Source organism: Thermobia domestica, chromosome 11 (assembly GCF_964235325.1).
Source record: "Thermobia domestica chromosome 11, izTheDome1.hap1.1, whole genome shotgun sequence".
Lineage (NCBI taxonomy): Eukaryota > Metazoa > Arthropoda > Insecta > Zygentoma > Lepismatidae > Thermobia > Thermobia domestica.
This window is the reverse complement of record NC_137464.1, coordinates 261,260,465-261,282,172: the sequence shown is the minus strand read 5'-3', so window position 1 is coordinate 261,282,172 and position 21,708 is coordinate 261,260,465. Positions and strand designations below refer to the sequence as shown.

At 37.1% G+C, this 21,708-nt stretch overlaps 1 protein-coding gene across 1 annotated transcript in view; it reads left to right on the top strand.

The window, feature by feature from the left end:
• The first annotated feature begins 4,078 nt into the window (after window positions 1-4,078).
• The window catches only part of LOC145665007 (actin-5C-like), a 34,612-nt gene continuing 16,982 nt past the window's right edge, over window positions 4,079-21,708 (top strand). The window contains exons 1-2 of the mRNA XM_081732194.1: window positions 4,079-4,235; window positions 21,057-21,201. Coding sequence (XP_081588320.1) covers window positions 21,076-21,201 — 126 coding nt within the window. The 5' untranslated portion in view covers window positions 4,079-4,235; window positions 21,057-21,075. The remainder of the gene's footprint in view (window positions 4,236-21,056; window positions 21,202-21,708) is intronic.

Here is a 21,708-nt window from a genome sequence, read left to right as displayed (position 1 = left end):
CTTAAAATTTGGCCTTTTCGCGATTTTGGACAGCTCTAGCTCTGAAACTATGCATTTTTCAATACAGGTCCATATGAACTTTTTCTCTTATTTTGATGTGAGGAATCACCTCTTATAGTTTGTCGGTATAATTCATTAACACCCTGTATTATATATAGTTGATGCGAGCGTCCCGGGTTCGATTCCCGATGGGGTGTAAAAGCTTTTTCAGGCTAGCCATTCTGAGTGAGGTTGTCCTTCCTCATTCATACCAGAAAAGTGCTGGGATTGTACCTAACACAATGGTCCCAGGCCTCTTCCTTTCTTCTTCATTCCTTTCTTTTTCCCCAATTCCCTAGGTAGTGTGATCACTGTGGATTCCCTAGGGACGTGATCCTTCATAAGTGACGGGCTAATATTGCCATAGCTGCCGAAAGCCCAGGATCCTTATGCAGAGTCGTATTGAAGTATGATTAGCGTCATACTAAAAGCCTGACTACTGCAGGAAACATATGTTACCGTCTTATGCAGAGTCGTTTTCACGTATGATTAGAATCATACTAAGTGACTGACTACTGCAGGAAATATACGTTAATCAAACTTGTTAGTATAACACTAATCATGCACCATTACAACTGCATAAGGCCGTTAGTCGAACTCTTTAGTATGGCAGTAATCACGCGTCAGAACGACTCTGCATAAGGCCCCAGAAATCTAATTCCTAATCCTGGAGAGTTGAAATGAAGAAAAGTGAGACTGAGACCAAGAATATTGGGCGCTTCTTCTAAAGTTGAGAACAAAGATTTTATTGATGAAACATGAAATCCCGCTGAATGCTTTTAGTTCTAGCCCCATTGCATTCTATATATATCTTCTTTGCAATGCATTTTATAAAATATTGTTTCTAAGTTTTTTTTTTAACACTCATTATTTACTTTTTAGTCTTTATTATGCAACATCCTCCAATGTTATGCAATTATTTACTACTAATTGCCTTAAATCGATGAAAATGTGTGGGTTAATATACGTAGTTTATTTTCTGACATTTTACAAGCTTGAATACTTGTGGAAGGCAATAGTTCCTAACTTTTCGTTAAAAATCGCTACACGAAGATCTCGAACCAGCAATGAACCACTCGTTCTGTCATGTATTTAACTAATGCTTAATTAACTGACTTTGCCTATCCATATACGCAATCTTCATACATTTGTAATTACTTAATTAGTTTTACGGTAAATCGATAAGCTAGACTAAAATGTAGTCTACGTGAAAATATTGTAATTTTATAGACCATACGTACGCGTACAAAATTTCAGAGCTCCAGTCTGTATGAAAGTGTGTAAAATTTAAGTTGCAATATTTGACTCTAACAAACAAACAAACAGAAAAATAACCTAATACTTACTTGCAATACATGGTGGCGAGGTGAGCGAGATAGCCTGGAAGAATCAGGGAGTTTGAAATTTCTAGAAAAGTTACGGAATTCTCAAGAATTTCTGCTACTAGTCAGGGAGATTTCAAGCTTCCGAAAGCATAGTGCCGTTGTGTAACAGCGTGGACATCTTTTATCATAATTTTTCGTCATCGCATCCTTGCAGTATCAAACATGTTATTTCAGAAACTGTTATGTTATTTTATTACATGTTATTTTCTACTGCTCCTTTAACCTGTCATTTGGAACAGACAGTAGTTGACGGAATAATAAAAACAAAAATTTATGTGAAAAGAAAGTTCAGTTAACATTTGATTTAACAGAAAAAAAAAACACAGATATTGTAAAATATTTTACAAGACATTATTGAGTATGTACTTTTTATAATAGTTGAGGTCATAATGAAAGGAAAATTATTATATTTGAATGAACAGAGGAAGGACGCAAATACTGTAAAATCTTTTTCAATACGTTTTTTTAAATTATTATTTTACTCGAGATTTCTTCATAGTTATTAAAATACTTACCAACATATCCTCATTTTATTGTCCTAACAAACCAATATATGTTGATAGTAAAGTAGCTTAGATTGATCTAGCTCCTGGGTCTTCAGAATTTCATATCACCCCCTCTCCCCGTTAGGAAATCCTGGCTAAATGAACCAATATATGTTCCAGTAAAATAGTTTAGAATGATCGAGCAACTGGTGTGATGACCACAGTATTTCATGTCACGGACCTCCCCCCTTCACGAAATCCTGGCTACGTGCCTGAAACTTCTTACCGATTCCTTTGTGATCGTTTTTTTTCAAATTTGTATCTAGTTCGAAGTATAGATTTAAAAAGTAACTTTCGTTCTGTAAATCCAAAACTGTCACCTTTCAATATCTATCAACGATTAATATATTTTGTTCATCTGTTTAGATAATTTTAAAGGGATGACAGGGACTGTATCAGGGAAAATTTGCAATTTACTTCTAAGGAATTTTATACATTTATTGAGAGTGAGTAGTTGAAGTTTAAAGAAGAAATGTTCATGTTTTGATAATTTTAAAGAAGTGGAAGTTACTGGTAAATACAATAAAATGATCAATGTCGATTTCAGTTTCTAATTTATAGCCCAATGTATCTATTAAGCTGTATTAAGGATATGCAGAATGCAGGTGCTAATGCACTTTTGTTCACGATAGTACATTTCCTTCCCATGGATGGGTCCGAACAGAGATACTTCACACTTATGGGGCGTTTACACTTGGTCGATTTAGTCGCACGGCTAAATCGACTCGTTGCATTTGCGACTAAATCGAAGCAACTAGGCCGAATCAGATCGATGGATGTGTTCAATTGTTTCAACCGAAATTGAATGCTGCTTGTCGACTCGCTTTCCTCTGGTCGATTCGAAATCGACTGGCAATTTTAAAGATGTCCAAGTAAGCAGTAATTGGTACAATTTGCGGTGTTACAGCAGTAGAAAATAGAACGTCTTTCAATTCAGTTGCCAGTCGATTAGTCGCCTTCGATCAACAAGCGATTAAATTGAAGTCCTGTTTACGGTCGATTAAGTTGAAAGTGATGTCAATTCAACTGAATCGAACGCAAATCGACTAAGTGTAAACGCCCCATTAGACCTATATCATAAGGAATTTTGAGGGGGTAGCGGTTTTTTTGATTTTCCAGAGTTGGCAACCCTAACTAAAACATCCTCAAATAAGGCAGGATTTCAGAAAAACAAAGATTTCATTTTATTTTCGTGAATTTATTTTTGCTTATTTTTTCCAATTTATCGTAGATATTTGCATGCTTATTTTATTACTTGATTATGCTTATAAATCTGGGCTCTGGGTTACCTTTGACGCGGGAGCAGTGATAACGTTAGTGCTGCCATGGAGCCGATCCCCCCGGTGGCAACGCTTGCCCCGAATTGCTCCACCAAACCCAAACATTTGGTATTGTAATGTAGGTCAAGGAATATGAAACTATTATTTTTGGTATATAAATAGTAACTTTCCCCTAAAAAATGATATGCCCCATCCCTTGGGCTCCCCAAAAGCGTCGTCTCTGTGCGGTAGTCAAAGGAGTTGATTCCCATTGATAGGTGTGATCCAGATTCAACGTTAAAATGTAGATTCAGATAATAATAAATAAAATACTACTACTAATGTAACAAAAAAAAAGTATTAGTTTTCTTCTTGATGTAAATTTGGCAGCAGTTTTGCTTACAGACGCCGCACTTCTTATGGTGAAGATTTATTTTATGCATGCCATTTCGTTATCCATTTTCAAAAACATAGGCTACTTTTTTTCGGTGCGTGTTTTGAATGCAATATCATTGTTTTTAATAAGAAATCAGAATTAAATAAACATAAATTAGGACATGCCTGTGTATTCAATGGATCTAAAAATTAATGTTTGTGAAGTTGTGAAGTTACTTCGTGATAGTGATACGATTTTGTCTCAGCTTATTGGAACAATGTTAATCAGTTATCAAGGCTATAATCAAAAATGAGGAGAAATTAAGGTGGGGGAAATACATAGGTAATAGCATGTGCATGCCAGGTGGTAATAAAATGCAGTTTTATTACTTTGCGGCGTTGCATTCTTTTCCACTACTTGGCCTTATTGAACCTGGCGCTGCAACTTTATATCATAGCTCTCGATTCTGTGCACAAGCCAGTATACAATCGATTGGTCGCGCCAGTTGTGCCAAAGCGAACAGGCAGGCAAATCTCCTGGAAGGTAGACTAGTGGCTGTGAGTCAGAAGGGCGGTGGCAGTTCAGAAGAAGCAGGTGGTTTTGGATCGTAGTTGTGTGTTTATATAGAAATGTGAGTATTCCAAGTATAATAAGTGCTAATGTTATAATTATAAAAATTTACATTCACGTAAAGATGTATATACTTGTATTTATTAAGAAAACAATAAGATTTTTGCATTTTAACACAGAAGAGCGTGTGAAACTTAAACGTCATTCGTGTTGCTTCGTGCTGTTTCTAGCTACGTTCTCGACTATCTTCCATCCATAAGAACAATCAAAACTGTATTTGTTATTTACAGTATTTCTGATGATAATAGAAGAGAACTTTGTCTGCTTAAATTAGTATTTGAGAATTACTCAAATTTTGATTTGGAGATTGCTGGAGTTTTGTACTGTCGTGGTGGGCAAAAGCCATCTTAAAAAAGTGTTTTGTTTCAAAACTGACGTTTCCAGCATATTTGATGGTCAAAATTTTGGAGAATGCCGGCATCGGAATTACGCGAAACCGGCTGCTATAGCTGTATAAGGGTCATTGTTCTGCGTGGCTGGAGGCAGTCTCAAACCAGACAAACAGGGCTGGGCCACATATCGATCGTATTTCGTCTGGTTATACAGAGAACAGATGCTGCAAATGCGAATGGTAGTGTACATTTTCTTTAAAAATTCTAATTTCAATTGGTCAGTTACGTGAGAAATGAAAAATTAATTTCATATTGCGGTATGATCAAAGAAGAAAAGTCAGAATAAGTATGTAATATGTTTCTATGAATGTGAATAACTTAACATTTTCTGATCAGAGCAATACACTTATTTATTGAAAGTGAAATAAATTACAGTTTCAGCAACTTAACGTTGTCTTCCTCAGACTGTCATTGAGTATCTTAGGAAGACAACATTAAGTTGAAATTGTAACATTTTAGTTTAGTTTTAATGAAGTGTATTGCTCTGGTCAGGGAGTGTTATTTATGTAATAAATTAGTCATAATGGATAGGTCTATGAATGTCTATTACTCATTATCGCAAACAATGTTCATTAGTCGATCACATTCCAATGGAAGTACGTAAGCGCGTGAAGTACGTATGCATACGCAATTCGTTGGGCGACAGTAACTACAAGCTAGGATCTGCTGTTCTTCGTGATTAAGAAGTAACTGGCTTTTTTTTTTTTTTTTTTTCTAAATTTCAAGCCAATTAATAACCTGGGTCCTGCAGTAGAAATCTAGGTGGACAAAATAGTTCGTTAAAAAGAACTTTGATCACCATTTTAACTGAGCCGAATACAGGTATGATGCTTTTTTATATATTTTTTTTCTGTTTACGCCTTACTGAAGAACTGGTCTTCAGTAGAGAAGTTGTTTTGTCCACGCACGTGTTGATTTGTAAGGGTCTAATGTTCAGGTAATATTTCACGAAAAGTACTTAGCAAACAAAGCTATTTTCTGTATAATTTAGAGAAAATTACCAAGGTTACCCATTACTGTGGTCATAATAGCAGGGAACAATTTCGATTATTCGTAGAGCAATTTCGCGAGATTTATGAAGATCTCGAGTTTTTCGTAATGGACGAACACCGAGAACATTGTTTTCTCTGTGTAACAACTCTTTATGGTGTTATCTTGGCTTTTGTTTCTCAGCTGAAGAATTTGTAATCTGACTGAGGAATGTTCACTCCTTTTTTTTTTTTTTTTTCCTTCCTCTCTTCCTGTCACCCTGTCTTCCGCTTTGGTAAGAGGAAAGCTCAGCATATATTGCCGGGCCGAGGGTTTACTTTCAATCTGAAATAGCTCCTAATCTGCGGCTCTGTATTTGGCAAGAAGGTTTATTGAACATCATCACTCCAGTCATTCACATTTACAAGTCTAGTTGATACAGTTGTAAAATGGAAAAATTCGTTTAGTTTCGCGATGTCTGTAAGAATTTCAATCATTATGAAGAGCGTAGTTGGTAGGATTGGGCTCGTAGTTTTTTTGTCTGAAGTAGTCTTAATAACATTTCCTTCTGCACTACTATTGTCCATGATTGGTTGAGGTTTCGCGTTCCTTTTAGCACCGACGCTATATGATGTGGAGCTGCAGCTCAACGTGGAATCCGATCCACACTTGCTCCCGCTGAGAATCGAACCAAGAGTTTCCCGCGCCAAAGGAGAATATGGTAACCATATAGTCATTGTCTTTGGTACTATGAGGGAATTTTCTGCAGTATTTTTGTAACATTTACTTTGGTAGAGAGGTCCTTTTGTTGGTATAGTAAAATTAATAAGTAGAATTAATGATATACTTAGAGACCTACTCTCAAGATTGGGCAGATCTATAGGGCATACAGTCATCACCTGAATTTTAATCTAAATGTTTTATTTTTAAAATTCAGTTATCGTACTTTGAACAACGTTATAAAGGACATGTTGTACGGTTTGAAATAGTCTGAAACCGTACTTGTTGCAGATCCTTTGTGCATTTATTAGTTTTAAGTTTAGCATCCTTTCCAGCAGCGAGGCTATGAGACGGATCTATAGTTTAAGGTGAAGTCAGAGCATCGTAATGCTCTCTCATCGGGAATCTAGTCTGAGACCTCGTTCAGAGATCTCTCGCACAGTAGACATGAGATCAGTAGGGAGGCCGTGGACCGAGAGCACGTGTGTTGGCCGGTTAACTAGTGAACAGAATTTATTTTGGGTTAATCATAGTAGACTTCCATTAGTCTGGCATCGCAACAGTTCGGAATGCCCGATGATCCAGCATGTTGAAGGTTTTGAAAAGGTTATCCTAAAACAGTACTAATTCTGCATGAATCGATATCCTTTAACATTTAGAATTAAAATTAAGTTTTGATTGTATTTTAAATATTCTATTTACTAACCACTGGCATGGCAGCCCTTTATGGGTCTGAGCCGCTCCAACGCCATCTGTTAGCAACCGGCTGAACTACTTCCAGGCTAGCGACGAGCACTTGGTCAACGCACTGCGTTCCTCACTCTAACAGGCGTATCAGGACCTAGTGGCCCTCGCATCGTTTATTCACGTGACTCCCCAGTTTGGCTCATGACGCTGGGCGCACGCCGAAAAATTATCCTATTATTCGTGGTAAATATTTCCTTGTTATAGCTGTGTTCAGTCTACGACTTAGCGTCTAGTATCTTTGAAATGAAATGAAATTTTTTGAGTTTAACGTCCCACGATTATGCCCGTTTGGCTAAGGGATACGGATGATAGGGCAAGTGAATGGTGGAAGAATGAGAATATAGGAGGAAACGGGAGTGCCCCGTGAAAACCCACGGATACTTGTCCACCACAAACTTATTTGGCCGGGGATCGAACCTCGTATCCTACGTACCAGAGGTAAGCTCTCACTGAGCCACCATGCCCCCGACTTAGCTTTGTGATCGCAGGAGGCTCTGCCCGAACCGGCATTTGTAAAGACCCCACGCTTTGGATTTTCGGAAGTCTACTGTGCAGTCTTATATATCTATGTAACTAGACATCAAAACTTCTCCAGTTACGGAATTTTCCATTTGCATTAACTGTTTTTGACATGTTAGTTACAGCTTACTTAGTTTTCGGGATATATTGGAGTAGACCTTCGGATCTGGTTCTGTTTCTTTTTCAAAATTCCAGTGTTAACATTAGTTGAAAAAGGAGTGTCGTTTCAGGTTTTACCAGGCGCTGGGGAAATAAGATTGTCCACTGATATACTACGTAGACAGTGTGTAATCACTCATATGCCAATATTTACTCTAACAGTAGAGAAGAGGAACATAGTTTTAATAGAATAAAATGAGATTGGAAGTTTAGTCTCTAAAAATGAAGCGAGTAGTTATTGTAACATGTGAATAGCTCCAAATATGTAGCGGAAATATGAAGGTAATAGGTATAACGCTGTATATAGCTTAATATCAACCAGATGTTCGCATTTTGTATGTAGTAAGGTACGCTACTGTAGGAAGTTATTTTTACATAATTTATATACCAGCGTAAATATTGGAAATTCAATCTCTAGCAAACTTACATGATTATTGATGCTGGGAGAAGGTTTTATTGCAGATGTGTGATAATGCCGTATTCTTAGCAAGGTTGGCAAAAACCATGGTTTTTATTGAAAAAAACAAAAGTTTTTATTTTTTTTATTTTTTGGTTTAAACCAGGTTTATTTGGTTTAAATAATTTGCTCTATATATTCATATCATATATGGACAGAAATAAGTTTCACTGTGATGTTATTATGCAACAGCCGGGTTATGCTGGAAGGGGTCACATAAGCTTAAAGCGGAATAAAAACTATTTCTCGAGTTACATCCGAGAGAAATTTCCTCCATTTGAACTCGGAACCAGGACTAATTGGCCACAAATGCGATACGTCTGCCGACTCACTCACGAAGGAATCCTAATAAAAATACGTTGTACTGATCTTTACATGCTTCTTAATATAGCTGTCAAGTCATTTCAGAAGGACAAAAAGATAGTTGCACAAGTGAAACCATTATACTGAATTACATATGGACAATTTCAAAGTACTACGGAGTACAGAACTAATTTAATTCAAGTTAGTTAACAACGACTTTTATTGGTCCAAATTGAAGAAATACAACGACTTAATTTTCATATCACAAAGATACGAATTATTTGAGTCCACTTTGGCTCACTCATTTATACATAAATAGATACCGAAGATACTTCTCATTTCACTAAATGCCTCTCGTGGGGTCTGTATGACCCTCCCCTCACACATACACAAAGTACGGCATTTCGATGTATTTTATCAATAGTAAACATTGAAACAAAACAATACTTAGAATTTTTTTGATTGCAATTACATAACAATAATAACTACAAAAAAATCACAAAAGAAACATTTATAAACTTATATAAAAAAAGTTGCTTTTGTAGTATAATCTTTTTGAGTAATGAATGGGGAATTTAGGTCTGAATATAATACGAATAATATACGGGAATGAAACGGGATAACCAACAAATGTGTGTTCATCAAGATTTTACAAACACTTACACTTTTACGAACATTTTCGTTTTTTGGTTTAAATCAGTTTTTCTTTCTTTTTTTTTTTTTTTTAACCAGCTGGTTTAAACCTTGGTTTAAACCAGCCAACCCTGATTCTTAGTTATAAGTAACAGAAAAAAAACTTAACTTTTGAAATGGACATTTCTTTTAATAATAAAATTGAAACGACCTAAAGTGATTCACATATTTCCAGTATATATTCCGTAAGAATTATAAAGGTTTCGATAATATTAAGTAATTCTCATTAACATTATTTTTGCGTTATTCGTCCAAATTCTAATCTCTTTTTACATCAGTGCAGATTAAGAATGTGTTCATTATGTAACTACTAACATATGATTGTTTTTCTGGGAGAAGTATTAAATTGTATGCTAATGTCTTCTTATATTATTCTGACTTTTGGCAGGTTTGGATGCTTTTAAATTTTAGGATTGGACCCGGATTTTTTGTTTCTCGATCTTCAGGTTCCTCTTTTAGCTCTCCATTTTGTATTTTTCAAATCATCGATCAGATGTTCTGCTCCTCACTTTCCTTCCATATTATTATTATTATTATTATTATTATTATTATTAAAATTTTTTCGAAAGATGTGTGGTCCAATTGTCCTTCCTACGAAGGATGCTAGCTAAAAGCGTCCTCTTCTCTCTATTCTAAAACATGTTCGTTTGTTACTCTGCCGATTTTCTTTTCCATCTTCCTCCAGTACCACATTTTGAGCTCTCTAGATATTTCAACTGACTTCCATAATGTCCAAGCTTCTGACCCATATAGTCGAATGCTTCATACATAGGGCTTGATTCACTTCTCCCACTTCGCATAGTTCAATATTAAGTTTGCTAGTTAAGATTTTTTTTGAATGATTCTTTGACTGGCAATTCTTGACCTGATCTCTGGTGCTGTAGGAGTCTCTCATCAAAATACTTCCCGTATGCTGGAAAATGTCGACCTCTTCAAGTTCTTTGTTCTAGAGCTTGTTAATAAGTGAAGTCAGTACTTTCATTGCATTGTCTGCTGGTATGTCGTAGTCATCAGTGGCCTTCCTCCTTTGCATGTCTTCGATGGCTTGTACTATACTTTTCAATACACTGGGTTCTTTTTGTTCATCCACACCCACCTCTTTTTCTGCTTCGATCTCTACCTTTTGGGACAGTTCTTCTGATCAATACAGTTCTATGTATTTCTCCAAAATTCTAAGGATTCGTTGATAGTAAGTACATGGCCTTGTTGATCTCAGACTCCAAACATGCATATGTTAGCTTTCCGTCGTAATGCTTGCTGAAACATCAAATCGTATCTACCGCGCCGTTGAAGTTCCATTATTCTTTCATATATCTGTTCCATGTACTTTTCTTTGGCTAGTCTCTTCCTAATTCATTAGTCAACCTTCTGTTCTTTGATGTCCGTGCTTTTCGCCCTTCTGCGTTCTTGTATCATAAGCATCACTTCAGTTATCCATGGTTTTCTCGGTGTGTGGAGTGTCAAGTTATTGTGGAGCGTGTCAAGTAGAATCTAACTCTTCCCAAACTATTTTCTACATTGTCTGTCACATCGCCAACTGTACAAAATTTTTCTTCAATCTCTTCACATCACTGTCCATACTTAGTCGCTCCGATTTCTTCTCCCACTTTTCTTGATTGATTTTAATCAGGTTTGCACTTTCGCCATTAGGAGCTTGATCCGAAGCAATATCAGCTTTCGGTAGTGTCTTCGTTTAGTGCACTATTCCTGAAACGTTGCTTGACGAGAACGTAATCTGTTTTCTAGCGTTTCGTATCTCCTGGACTTTATTTTTCTTTTCTTAATTCAAGTATTGGTCACCACCATGTTACCTACAGAAGTCTAAGCATTTGGCTCCATGCATTTCTTCTACTTAGTGCAAATGATTCCACCACTTTATTCGCAGCTCATTCTCTCACCACACTGTTGAAGTCTATTACTATGACGTTGACCTTAGTTCTTTCCTTCTGATGCAGTCATGAAATCTTATTGTGATCATAATCGGTTGTTAGCATATACATTTGTTATCACAATATCCACTGGTTTTACACTTAGTTTTATGATAATCAGGCGATCACTATAGCGTTCCACTATGGTTACACTTCTTCGTACTTCGTTCTTGATTGCTATCGCGACACAACGTTCGGACTTAACGTCACCTGAATAAAATAGTGTAAATTCCCGATACTATCTCGGCTTTTTTTGTTAATCTTACTTCATTCAAGCCCACTACGTTCCCTTTACATTTATCCATTTCCAATTTTAAGTTTACCTGCACGCCGTAAAATTTGTTCAAGGTTCCTATGCTGAAATGAGTTATTTTCCCCGGATTCTTTCCGGAGTACCCACCCAGAGATCCGAACAAGGGGACTATTTTACCACTGGAATGTTCAGCTCAGCAAGAATCATTGTTTATTCTTCTCCTTCGTCCCTTCTAGGAAAAAGGTAATGTAGTATTCCTATTTCCTTCTCACGTCTGCATTTCGTTGATCAGCTTGGGTTCAATTCCCGGCGGGAGCTCATGTGGTTTGGATTTCACGTTAATCAGTAGGTCCACGTCTCATAGCCTCGCTGCTAAAGGGGACAAACTCAAAATCAACTAAACTTGGATCACCTTATGGTTCATTCGTCTTTTACGATTTTCCCTCCTAAGGACAAGGTGTCCTGAGCTCCACCTGCTCCTCCTCCCTCCTAGGAGGCTATTATTAAATAGGTGATTTTACATTTTACTAGGCAAGCATGCGCGAGGTAATAGTTCTCTAAGAGACTACGTATCGTTTACGGTAGACAAACTCGTAGACTTAAAATTATAGTCTACGAAATAAGACTGAGTTAGTGAATCTGTATTGAATTATGATTTACATATTTTTCTGTAGCTGCTTCCTTTTTAATTCCAAGTGAATCTGCATTTCCAAAAGTGTTTTTCTGTTGTAATTGTCATATCGAGTTGACAACTGCTACAGGAATTTTGATTTTCCATGGTTACTTTACAGCCAGTGCAGCATTTTTGTTTTTAAATTGCGATTCAGTTGTGTTTGCTGTTTTATACGAACGCTGCTTATTGAATTTTCATCCACAGTTGAAGGTTCATTTAACTGGTAGGTACGCTTAAGTCACGTATGAAGTTAGGTTGAAATGGAATTTCTAATTTTTACGTCCAATGCTTATACCCTGTAGGTTAAAGGAGATAAGTGATTATTGAAAGTGAATGATCATGGAATCATTGGTAAAATGAGAATGTGGGAGGAAACCACCTCTACGACTCTCATGACCTTGGATCTAACCAGGGACCTGTCGCTCTAACCCTGAGCCAGAGCGCCCCCTTTAGTGGCATATTGTACGAGATGTGTTCGGAAAGTAACCACACTGTCTTCATTCTGACTGAAATTCCTTGCGAATATTTTAAAGCACTGGGGGGGGGGGGGTTACCTTGGCACAATCAAAGTAGCGATCGAAGGTTCCTGCAGTAGTAATATTGTTTGCTTCCTTCTCTACACATTCCTTATGTAAGTAATCAGTTTTGTGAGGTGTCATATCTCTAAGGATTTTTACTTGCTTAGAAAATATTGAAGGATGGTTTAAAGGGACAAGTTTTGCCGATAGATGTCACTACAGTTTTCTTCTCTCTTCTGTATTTTTTACCTTCCACTAAAATTCACGATTTCTCTTACAGATTTCAATCTAGAGACCCCAAATTTTTAGATAAGGAACTTCATAACCTATCGAAGGCAACAATTCGTGCCGATTTTTTTAGAATTTTCTTCATCCTTGAAACAGTTATATTGTTAAAGGTTTGGATGTCATTTCAACAATCAAGCCATTTCAACAATGAAGAAAATTCTTAAAAAATCGGCTCGGATTCTTCCCTTCGATATGTTATGAAGATCCTTCTCTAAAAATTTGGAGTTTCTAGGTTGAAATTTGTAAGAGAAATCATTAATTCTCGTGAAAGGTAAAAAATACATGAGGGTTACGAAGACTGTACTGACATCTACCGGCAAAACTTGTTCCTTTACACTAACCTTAAGTTCGATTCTAGGCTGAGCCAAAACATTGGACATCAATAATTTAATCATACATTCAAGGAGTTGAATGTCTTTCTAGAACTTGTATATAAATCGAAATACCTTTGCCACATGGTGAATCAGAAGTATTTATTTAATTACATTGAGTCTTAAGATTCTTACTAATAAGTGCATCATGTTCCTGCTTCGAACTGTTAGCTATAAAATTGGTTCATTAGACTGGCGATAGTTCAAAACCTTTTTTCACTCGGAAGGCAAGTTGTGGATACAGATTAGTCCCTCCATTAGTCCAGCACTCGATTTATTCCAACAGTTGTACACTACTGTACTGGTATGAAATTGCATATAAATGTTAGCAATTAGTTTCATTCGAGGGTAAACGCGGCTGAAACCATACACGAAAGAATATTACTGTGCATACTAACGTAATAAGATTATTTAGCTTTTAGGTATGTAGTTCCTAGGTATAGTACTGAAACTATAAACTGATAAGTGATTCCAACTCCACGGTCGGTGCAACGGGTCCCTGGTTCGATCTCAGGCGACGCATGGACAAGTGTCCGTGGGTTTTCTCGGGTTGTCCATTTTGTCCCATATTCGTATTCTATCGATTATATTTCATATCTTCATGAATTATGAGTCTCCTTTAGAGTAAAAGGCATATTTCTGAGAAGTAAAGCTTCCATTTTCTAACGCGTGTATTCGTCACCAAAATTATTTTATAGATTAAATAGATTGTTGGGGGAACAGGTCACGAGAATAGGGAAATATGCATAGTAGTTGAGAACCTTATGGAGGGACTAAGATCGAAAGGATAGTACGTATAAAATTCGATCATCGGATGGATGCTGACGTTCAGTTCTGGTGCAGTTGCGAAAGTTGACGCAAGCTAAACTATCAGTTGCAAGACAATTGATTTGTATTTACGTTCTGGGGCCGCGGTGGCTCAGTGGTAGAGCGTTCACCTCTGGTGCTAGGGGTCCCGGGTTCGATCCAAGCCCCCGCCAAGTGAACTTTGTGGTGGACAAGCACCGTGTGCGTGGGTTTTCTCGGGGTTCTCCCGTTTCCTCCCACTTTCTTCATTCCACCATTTCATTCATTCTTCAGTCTCCTTTAGCCTAACCGGCATAACCGTGGGACGTAAAACTCAGATTTTGTATTTACGTTCTGTCAATAGTATGGCTATATAGGATGATCTACAGTGTAAAATGGGATCTAAACCACTGATCAGGGTTTGAAAAAACCTGGGTATTTTTGAAAAAACCCAACCCACATGGGCCCATGTGGGTTTTTTCGGGTTTAATTGTTTTGTTCGAAATACTTCAATGTCTGGGATAAAAATGTTAAAATATGTTTTACATTTCAAGATTGTCATTGTCACAACTTGCTACAATTTTCTATTCACTGCTGTTTTGAAAAAATGGCCGCCATTGTGGAATTTTATATTGAATAGCCGAAAAAATCTATACAGCAAATTTAAAATGTTTTGTGCTTCTATCCTCAAAATTTCAACTTAAAAAGTCCGAAAATTGCACCCTGTAGCATGGATACCAGCTATTTTAAATAATGGCCGCCATTTTGAAATTTTATGCCGCCAAAATATATACAGCTAATTTAGTCTCTCTTGCTTCTATGAAAATTTCAACTTGAAAGACCGAAAACTGTCCTTTGTAGCGTGGATATCCGCTATTTTGATTTTTTTTTAAAGGCGCCATTTTGTAATTTTACGTTGGTATGCCGCCAAAATCTATACAGAAAATTTAGTGTCTTCAGCTTGTATCCTGGAAATTTAAATACCGAAAGTTGAACACTGTGTGGTACAGGCAGAAAAACGAACAAATCTAGATAGTCATCCCAGGAGCCTCAGTGACATTCGCCAAATATGCTATATTAATATCAAATAGGTATTAATTTAAGACATAATTCATCAAAATGTCTTCTATGAAATAAATATTTATCAACGTAAAATAATGGTTTTATTGTTCAAGTTCACTTTCGATGCTTTGTGCATTCAATTACGGGAATTCCTCGAGCACTTGTTGCAAGACGGTTCTTTTCTGAAAATTAATTTAAAACAATTGACAAAGATAGGCCTATAATTCATATTTTATAAAGTAAATGTTTCAAAATGTCATAAATGAAATTAAATATCTTCCAGCGTAATATAACTAGTTTTATTGTTGAAGTATTCACTCTGATGCCTTGTGGGTCCAATTGCGGGAATCTCTCGAACACTTCTTTCACGACTGGGTTTCCCTGAAAATGCAGCTTGCTTTACTGTACATCGAAACTTCCATTAATACTGAAGTTTGAATTCCACTTAAAATAGTAAGCATTAAGCGTAGTCTTCGGAGCTCCGAGCATTAATATTCTTAATTTTGACAAGAATTTTTACGCTATTGCTGGTGTTGATTCTACAGAATGCTTATTTGAAGGGTAGCAACAAATGACTGAACTGAACTACTGTTAGAAAACCAAATTTTACTGAATACTTTTGTTACCGTCAAAGGTAAGAAATAATACTAACAGTTTTACTAATGTATTTACATATTTACTGTTAGTACCGGCACCTATAACCTTAAACCCGTCAACGTATAAGGGATAACGTCCCTCGGTGGCGCCGCACAGTGTTCGGAAACTTGAAAAAAGCGGACAAAAAGTTTATTCCGAAACTTTGGAAGATGGACGTCCCTATCGTTCTATACGTAATTGTTCTTTCTAAATCAGGACACAGAACAATGAAAGCCGCCATCTTGAAACCCACCATCGTGAATCATACATATAGTTTCTAAATTGAGAGCGTAACATGTTGACGCATTATGTGAATTGGATGTCGCTAACAAGTACGAAGTTATGACAGGTGTTAATATGCATTCAAGTGGTTACAGGTTCAATGTGCTCTCCCTCTGATTGTATGTGCAGCTAATAGACGGTATAAAACAAATGTGTTTGGCCTTAGGATACAAAATTAAAGTTCGCGGTTTTGCACTCGCACCATCTTCGAAAAAACACTAATACTTACTGGAATGTAATTTAGTTCAGGATTACGTTGTTTCGGTAATAAAAGATTCAGCATAGAATCTTGTATACTACTGCACTGATGTGTAATCTACAGCAACTCCACATGACTAATAGTTTATCACTGCAATATGTATGATGGCTTTCACTACAACTTTGATTCAGGGATGAAGGGTAATCCAAATTACGTACCTGACAATGTCTTTTCGCTTTATAAGGCTCAGATAGCAGATCTCGATTGCGACCACAACATTGCTAATCACGCATTTCCAGTTAGATAGGGCTGAGTCCTCCAGGAGCACTTGGGTGCAGCTATTTCCAATGCTCAACCTTTGTACTACTCATGGGCAACTCCCTATACCCTATTTTACAGATAAGCAAGGATAAGCTTAGACTGCAAAGCTAATAACATCAGCGTATATGTAACTTGTAGGTAACACCAACCAATCTATCATATTCATGATGACAATAGATAACAAATATAACTCTTCACTAAACACAAGTATTTGAGTCGAATGTACTATCCAACCTCTTTCATCGACCTCTGAAACGATATAAATGATTAAAACATATATTGTTTGGTTAATATTTTACTGATTTTTCGGCACTTTTATTCATGTTTACATGCATTTTATAGACAGCGAAAATATACTAATGTCCTGAAACTCTGGATTTGGAAGCGGGAGATATTCTTATAATCAAATATCAATTCAGATTTCATAGGAGGCGAAGTCTACAAAATCTATTTTTGAGCTCTTTTTCTGTTTCCGACCACTGTGCGCAGTCAGAAAGCACACTATTCACGGAAAGTATTTTCTAAAATATAAAATTGCTTATTTTACTTAAAATAGGCTATAAGCATAATCCACACATTAATTTGTTTTAAAATTCTCAAACTAAGGTGAGTTTTTTTTAATTCATTCAGTGCATTCAGAACTTTTATAAAGGTCTTATGTTGAATGTTGTCTACCTTAACGTGAAAGCATATAATTTGTCCGAAGAAAGTTCAAAATCTGATAAAAATAACTTCAAATGTAATCACCTTAGTTGTACCAATAATATACTAACAAAATGGCCAAAACCCCAGTTGGGTTTTTTCAGGTGGGTCCAACCCGAAAAAACCCGCAGGTTTTTCGGGCTGGCCCCACTTGGGCAAACCCTGCCACTGATGGTCTCCCATGGGACTCGAACTCGAAACCTCGTGTGCGAAAGACACGCGCACTAGCCGCTAGATTTGGGAAGACTGAGTTGTCGAATATGAGCACCCATGCAACTAAGTAGTTTTTATCTACTTTGACCAGGATGTGCTGAAAATTTGCAGGTATATTTTTCTTTCCTCGAATTTTAAAATTACTTAGCTAGTTATGTTTAGTGTAAATGCCTGACCTCCAATAATTCCTTTCGGTATAGTGAAGCGGTTGAGTGAATAGGTTAGCAGATGTTTGCCTTGTTGCAGTAGGGAATACACTAAGAATGTGCCAGTTTGATCGCTAGTGGTTATGCAGTTTTTAGTTGCTGTAACAATGTTGATCTTGTTACATGTCCTCATATAAATCTATTTTTCAGTCAAGTAACCAATTTGTTTGGTTAGAACCTTGGACTCACGTCCGCGTGGTTCTGGGTTCGATTGTCGGCCGGTGCTCAAGTTCCGGCTACCACCCAGTGTCGTGAGTCAAACTGGGGAGTCACGTGAAAACTAGACGTGACGGCCCCTAGGTATGGAAAGCTCCTGATGCGCCTGGTATACCCAGGGTGTCGCATCGCATTGAGCACGTGCTCGTCGCTAAGCTGGTCGTACAAACTGGGCTGCTACGCCAAGTGGTTTCGGTTTAAGCAATTTGTTTATGCAACTGAAATATGGTAAAACCACCTTAGTGAGGTTGGCAAAACTAATCTTAGATTTTACCAACAAATAAGAATCTACTGGCAAAGATTTTTCTGCGGTGATGAAAGTTCTTGCTCTTTAAAGTATGATCAAAATATTGACTTATGATTACCTACCAGTGTGTCAATTTTATTTTATGGCTAGCAGAATACCCATTCTTCGCAAGGGGAGAATGTTTCATTTTGGACATAAAGGGCTGAGGTTGGATTTAAACGGCGTTGGAAGTATGTTTTTCTCACTTACCCCGAAAACTATGTATTCGACACTAATATCGGTCATTTTCACTCATTTTTAAATCCCCCTTCCCACTTCCGTACACTGTATCGTCAGAATGAAATCCCAGGTTCGAACCTCATTTGTAATTAAAATTTTGATGAAAATTTGATAGAGATCGGTCTGGTGGTTCGAGGTACTTTCATTTATATATATGATTGATTGAATTGTCGATTCTGATATGTTTGATAAATAAAATTTGTGAGAATGTCAGTACGGTATAAATTTTTCACTTTTAATTTGTAAAATTGCGTATGAAACGCGAAAGTGCGCGCGCGTGAAACTTTGTAAATATCAAGCCTTTCTCAAGGTCAGTATTATGCATTATGAGCCTTTAAGAAAATTATTAAAGCGTAAGAAAGCGTATTTACTGTAGCGTACAGCGTGATTATTTGATTCTATGAGGAGTACGTGTCAGCCTTTCTTCGATAAAGCCTAACAGGTTGCAATATTAAATAGTGGACAGGAAAACTCATTGAAATAAATCACCTTAATTTAAATGATTATGGATTGGGACTTGCAGGACAAATCAAGATGAGTCCTGTTTTTACATGAATTTCTTGTTATTGCATCTCGTTCACTGAGCTCGCGGACTAGGGATACCTTGTTTTTGAAACGTCCAGAGCTACCACGTTATGCAAACCAAACTGTCAATCATTGACATAAGTTTGGGAATTAGTGTATTCCGTGTCAGTCCTGTTCCTAACTTGTATGTTGAAGCTCACGAGCCATCTTAACTCACGCCGCTATCGGCTGGTGCTCAATTTTGCTCATCTAAAATTGATGCCTCACTCTCATTCTCTGCACTGGAAGCTGGAGAACTCGACCAACGTTAGTGGTTGAAGGGTGGATATTGCAATCTTCAATCACGTGTTCTGTTTGATGTCAATTTCACATTCTATTTAGCATGTAATGTCTAATCTTCCACTTGAGTGGTAATGTCGATTTTGCATGGAGCTATTTCCTTAGTTTCTGTGGTGGAGCTTTTTCTCAAAATTAAATTGATTCGAGGAAGTTTATTAGTTTCTAGTCTAGTTACACATCTGAAATTTTCTAATTTTTCATTTGGCTCTTGTCAGATTCTGGCATTGAAGTCCTGTGATAATCTTTAAGTACCATAATTTTCTTGTCATTTAACTGATTTGAGTGGCTTGCTGTGGGAGCATATGCTTGAATAGCATGCTTTTGTCTCTGGGAGACTAAGCTGCGCCGCTCGTATCAAGGCAGCCTTTCCCAACCTTTTCCACACCGCGATACATATGAAAGACCCCTTGCAATATACAGTTAGTATTTATATTTCTTCCCCATATATATGAGTGTGAGTGTTTGTTTTTCTTTGCAGTGGTATAATCATGTTAGTAGTATTATGCCTACTCGTAATCGGGTGGTCCTGGGTTTCAAACCTGGGGCCGGACACCTTGACTAAGATCTTGCAAATATATAAATAAATCCAGTACGTAAACAAAACGTTTGGACCACAGAAAATAGCTTAATCAAGGGTTTTTCATAAATGAAAGAATGCCGGACAAGAATTTCTAATTTTTTTCCTTTCAGTCATCTGCTGTCAAAGATTTTCGTTTGAAGCTATTTTACAAACACGTACATCAGTCAGGGGAAAAAAATTGCCGTTGGACCATAGGCAGCTTCTTGTAGGTCGAATATCACTTCTCACGCAAATTGACTTATTAATTCGATCATTTAACTTAAAATGAATTTCTCACCACTGTGTGCCTTTCTCAGATTAGCTTGCGGACCCCAGGTTGGGAAAGGCTGCTCTAAGGCGTTGCTCTTCAGTTATTGCGGTTCGTTCTTAGATTAATTTTCTTCGGTAATCTGGTACGTAATTTGATGAAGTCTCATTCGATCTTTAGTATTTCTTCCGACACTTGAATCTTGCTTCTGATTCAGGTATTTCACATTATATATAACAATTGTCACTTGTGAATGACAATAGTTTTAACTTGAGGTATTCTTAACATCCTGTGCATGAATCACTAGTGAACAGTATACCTAGTTCTGTCATTTGAATTCCGAAGAATTGAGTCATAGCTTTGGCCTTAATGATTGGTGAAAGAAATTAGATATATTTAGAAGATAACCTTTCTTTCTAATGGTGTTGATCAGCCTTCCGTGGAAAGCAAGTTTAGTCTACTGCTGTGATCGTAGCTAGCTGGTCCTTCTGATATATAGGTACCATAAATATTTTCCCATATATGCAACTAATTGATGGTTGTGGGTCTGATACGTAACGGGAGTGTCGAAAATGAAAAATGAAATGAAATGAAATTTTGAGTTTTACGTCCCACGGTTATGCCGGTGAGGCTAAAGGAGACGGTGATGATGAGTAATGAATGAAATGGTGGAATGAAGAAAGTGGGAGGAAACGGGAGAACCCCGAGAAAACCCACGCACACGGTGTTTGTCCACCACAAAGTTCACTTGAACGGGAGTGTCGAGTGTCGAATCAAGGAAGTAACTAATGGAGAAAATATGTACTTCCCTTGCATTACCCCCTTGAACGTGATCTTTATGGCTAAGAAGCTTTTGAGGACCGAATATTTACTTGATTAGCTTTGAGAAGTTTCAGTAGTGGTATAGCTAAATTTTAGTATTTTTAATCAGTAATAAATAGAAAAGTGTGAATTTGTGAGATAACCGAATTGACATCCAACTTCTGTTTCAGAATTTAAAGATTGCTCAAGATGTGTGACGAAGAAGTTGCTGCCCTTGTAGTGGACAATGGATCCGGAATGTGCAAAGCTGGGTTCGCAGGCGATGATGCACCCAGAGCAGTTTTCCCATCAATTGTTGGTCGCCCCAGACATCAGGTATTACAGGCTTTTGTTTTTCTGATATAAGTTTTGAATAATGTTCACCATAACTCCGAAAGTTTCGCAGTTTTTAGTTTTTTCTTTTTGTATTCTTTTTACTGTTCGGAGGTGTTTCTACTCGTGAAACCTAAAGTTGCTTGAGACTCGAAATCGAAGTTTTACATTTCTTTGAGATCCGAGCTTCACAAAATGTGGAAAATTAAACTGAGAATACATTCCTCACACTTACTGATGAGAGGAAGCGGTGGAAACTTTGAGAACTGATCAATAATATCAAAGTTGAAACTAAAAGGATGCAACGCACACGATTTTTATGTTGAGGTATACTTAGCTGCAGAGATTGAAGTCATGTGATTTATGGAAACTTCTTTCTACAGTGGTCTCAAGATCTGGTTTCTTTTAGTTTATTCACGTGGCTTCCTCCAAACTTTGCCATATTCATACAATGTTCGTGCTATTTGGTCTGTTTTCCCCACATAATTGCAAAGCTCATAACTAGAAACT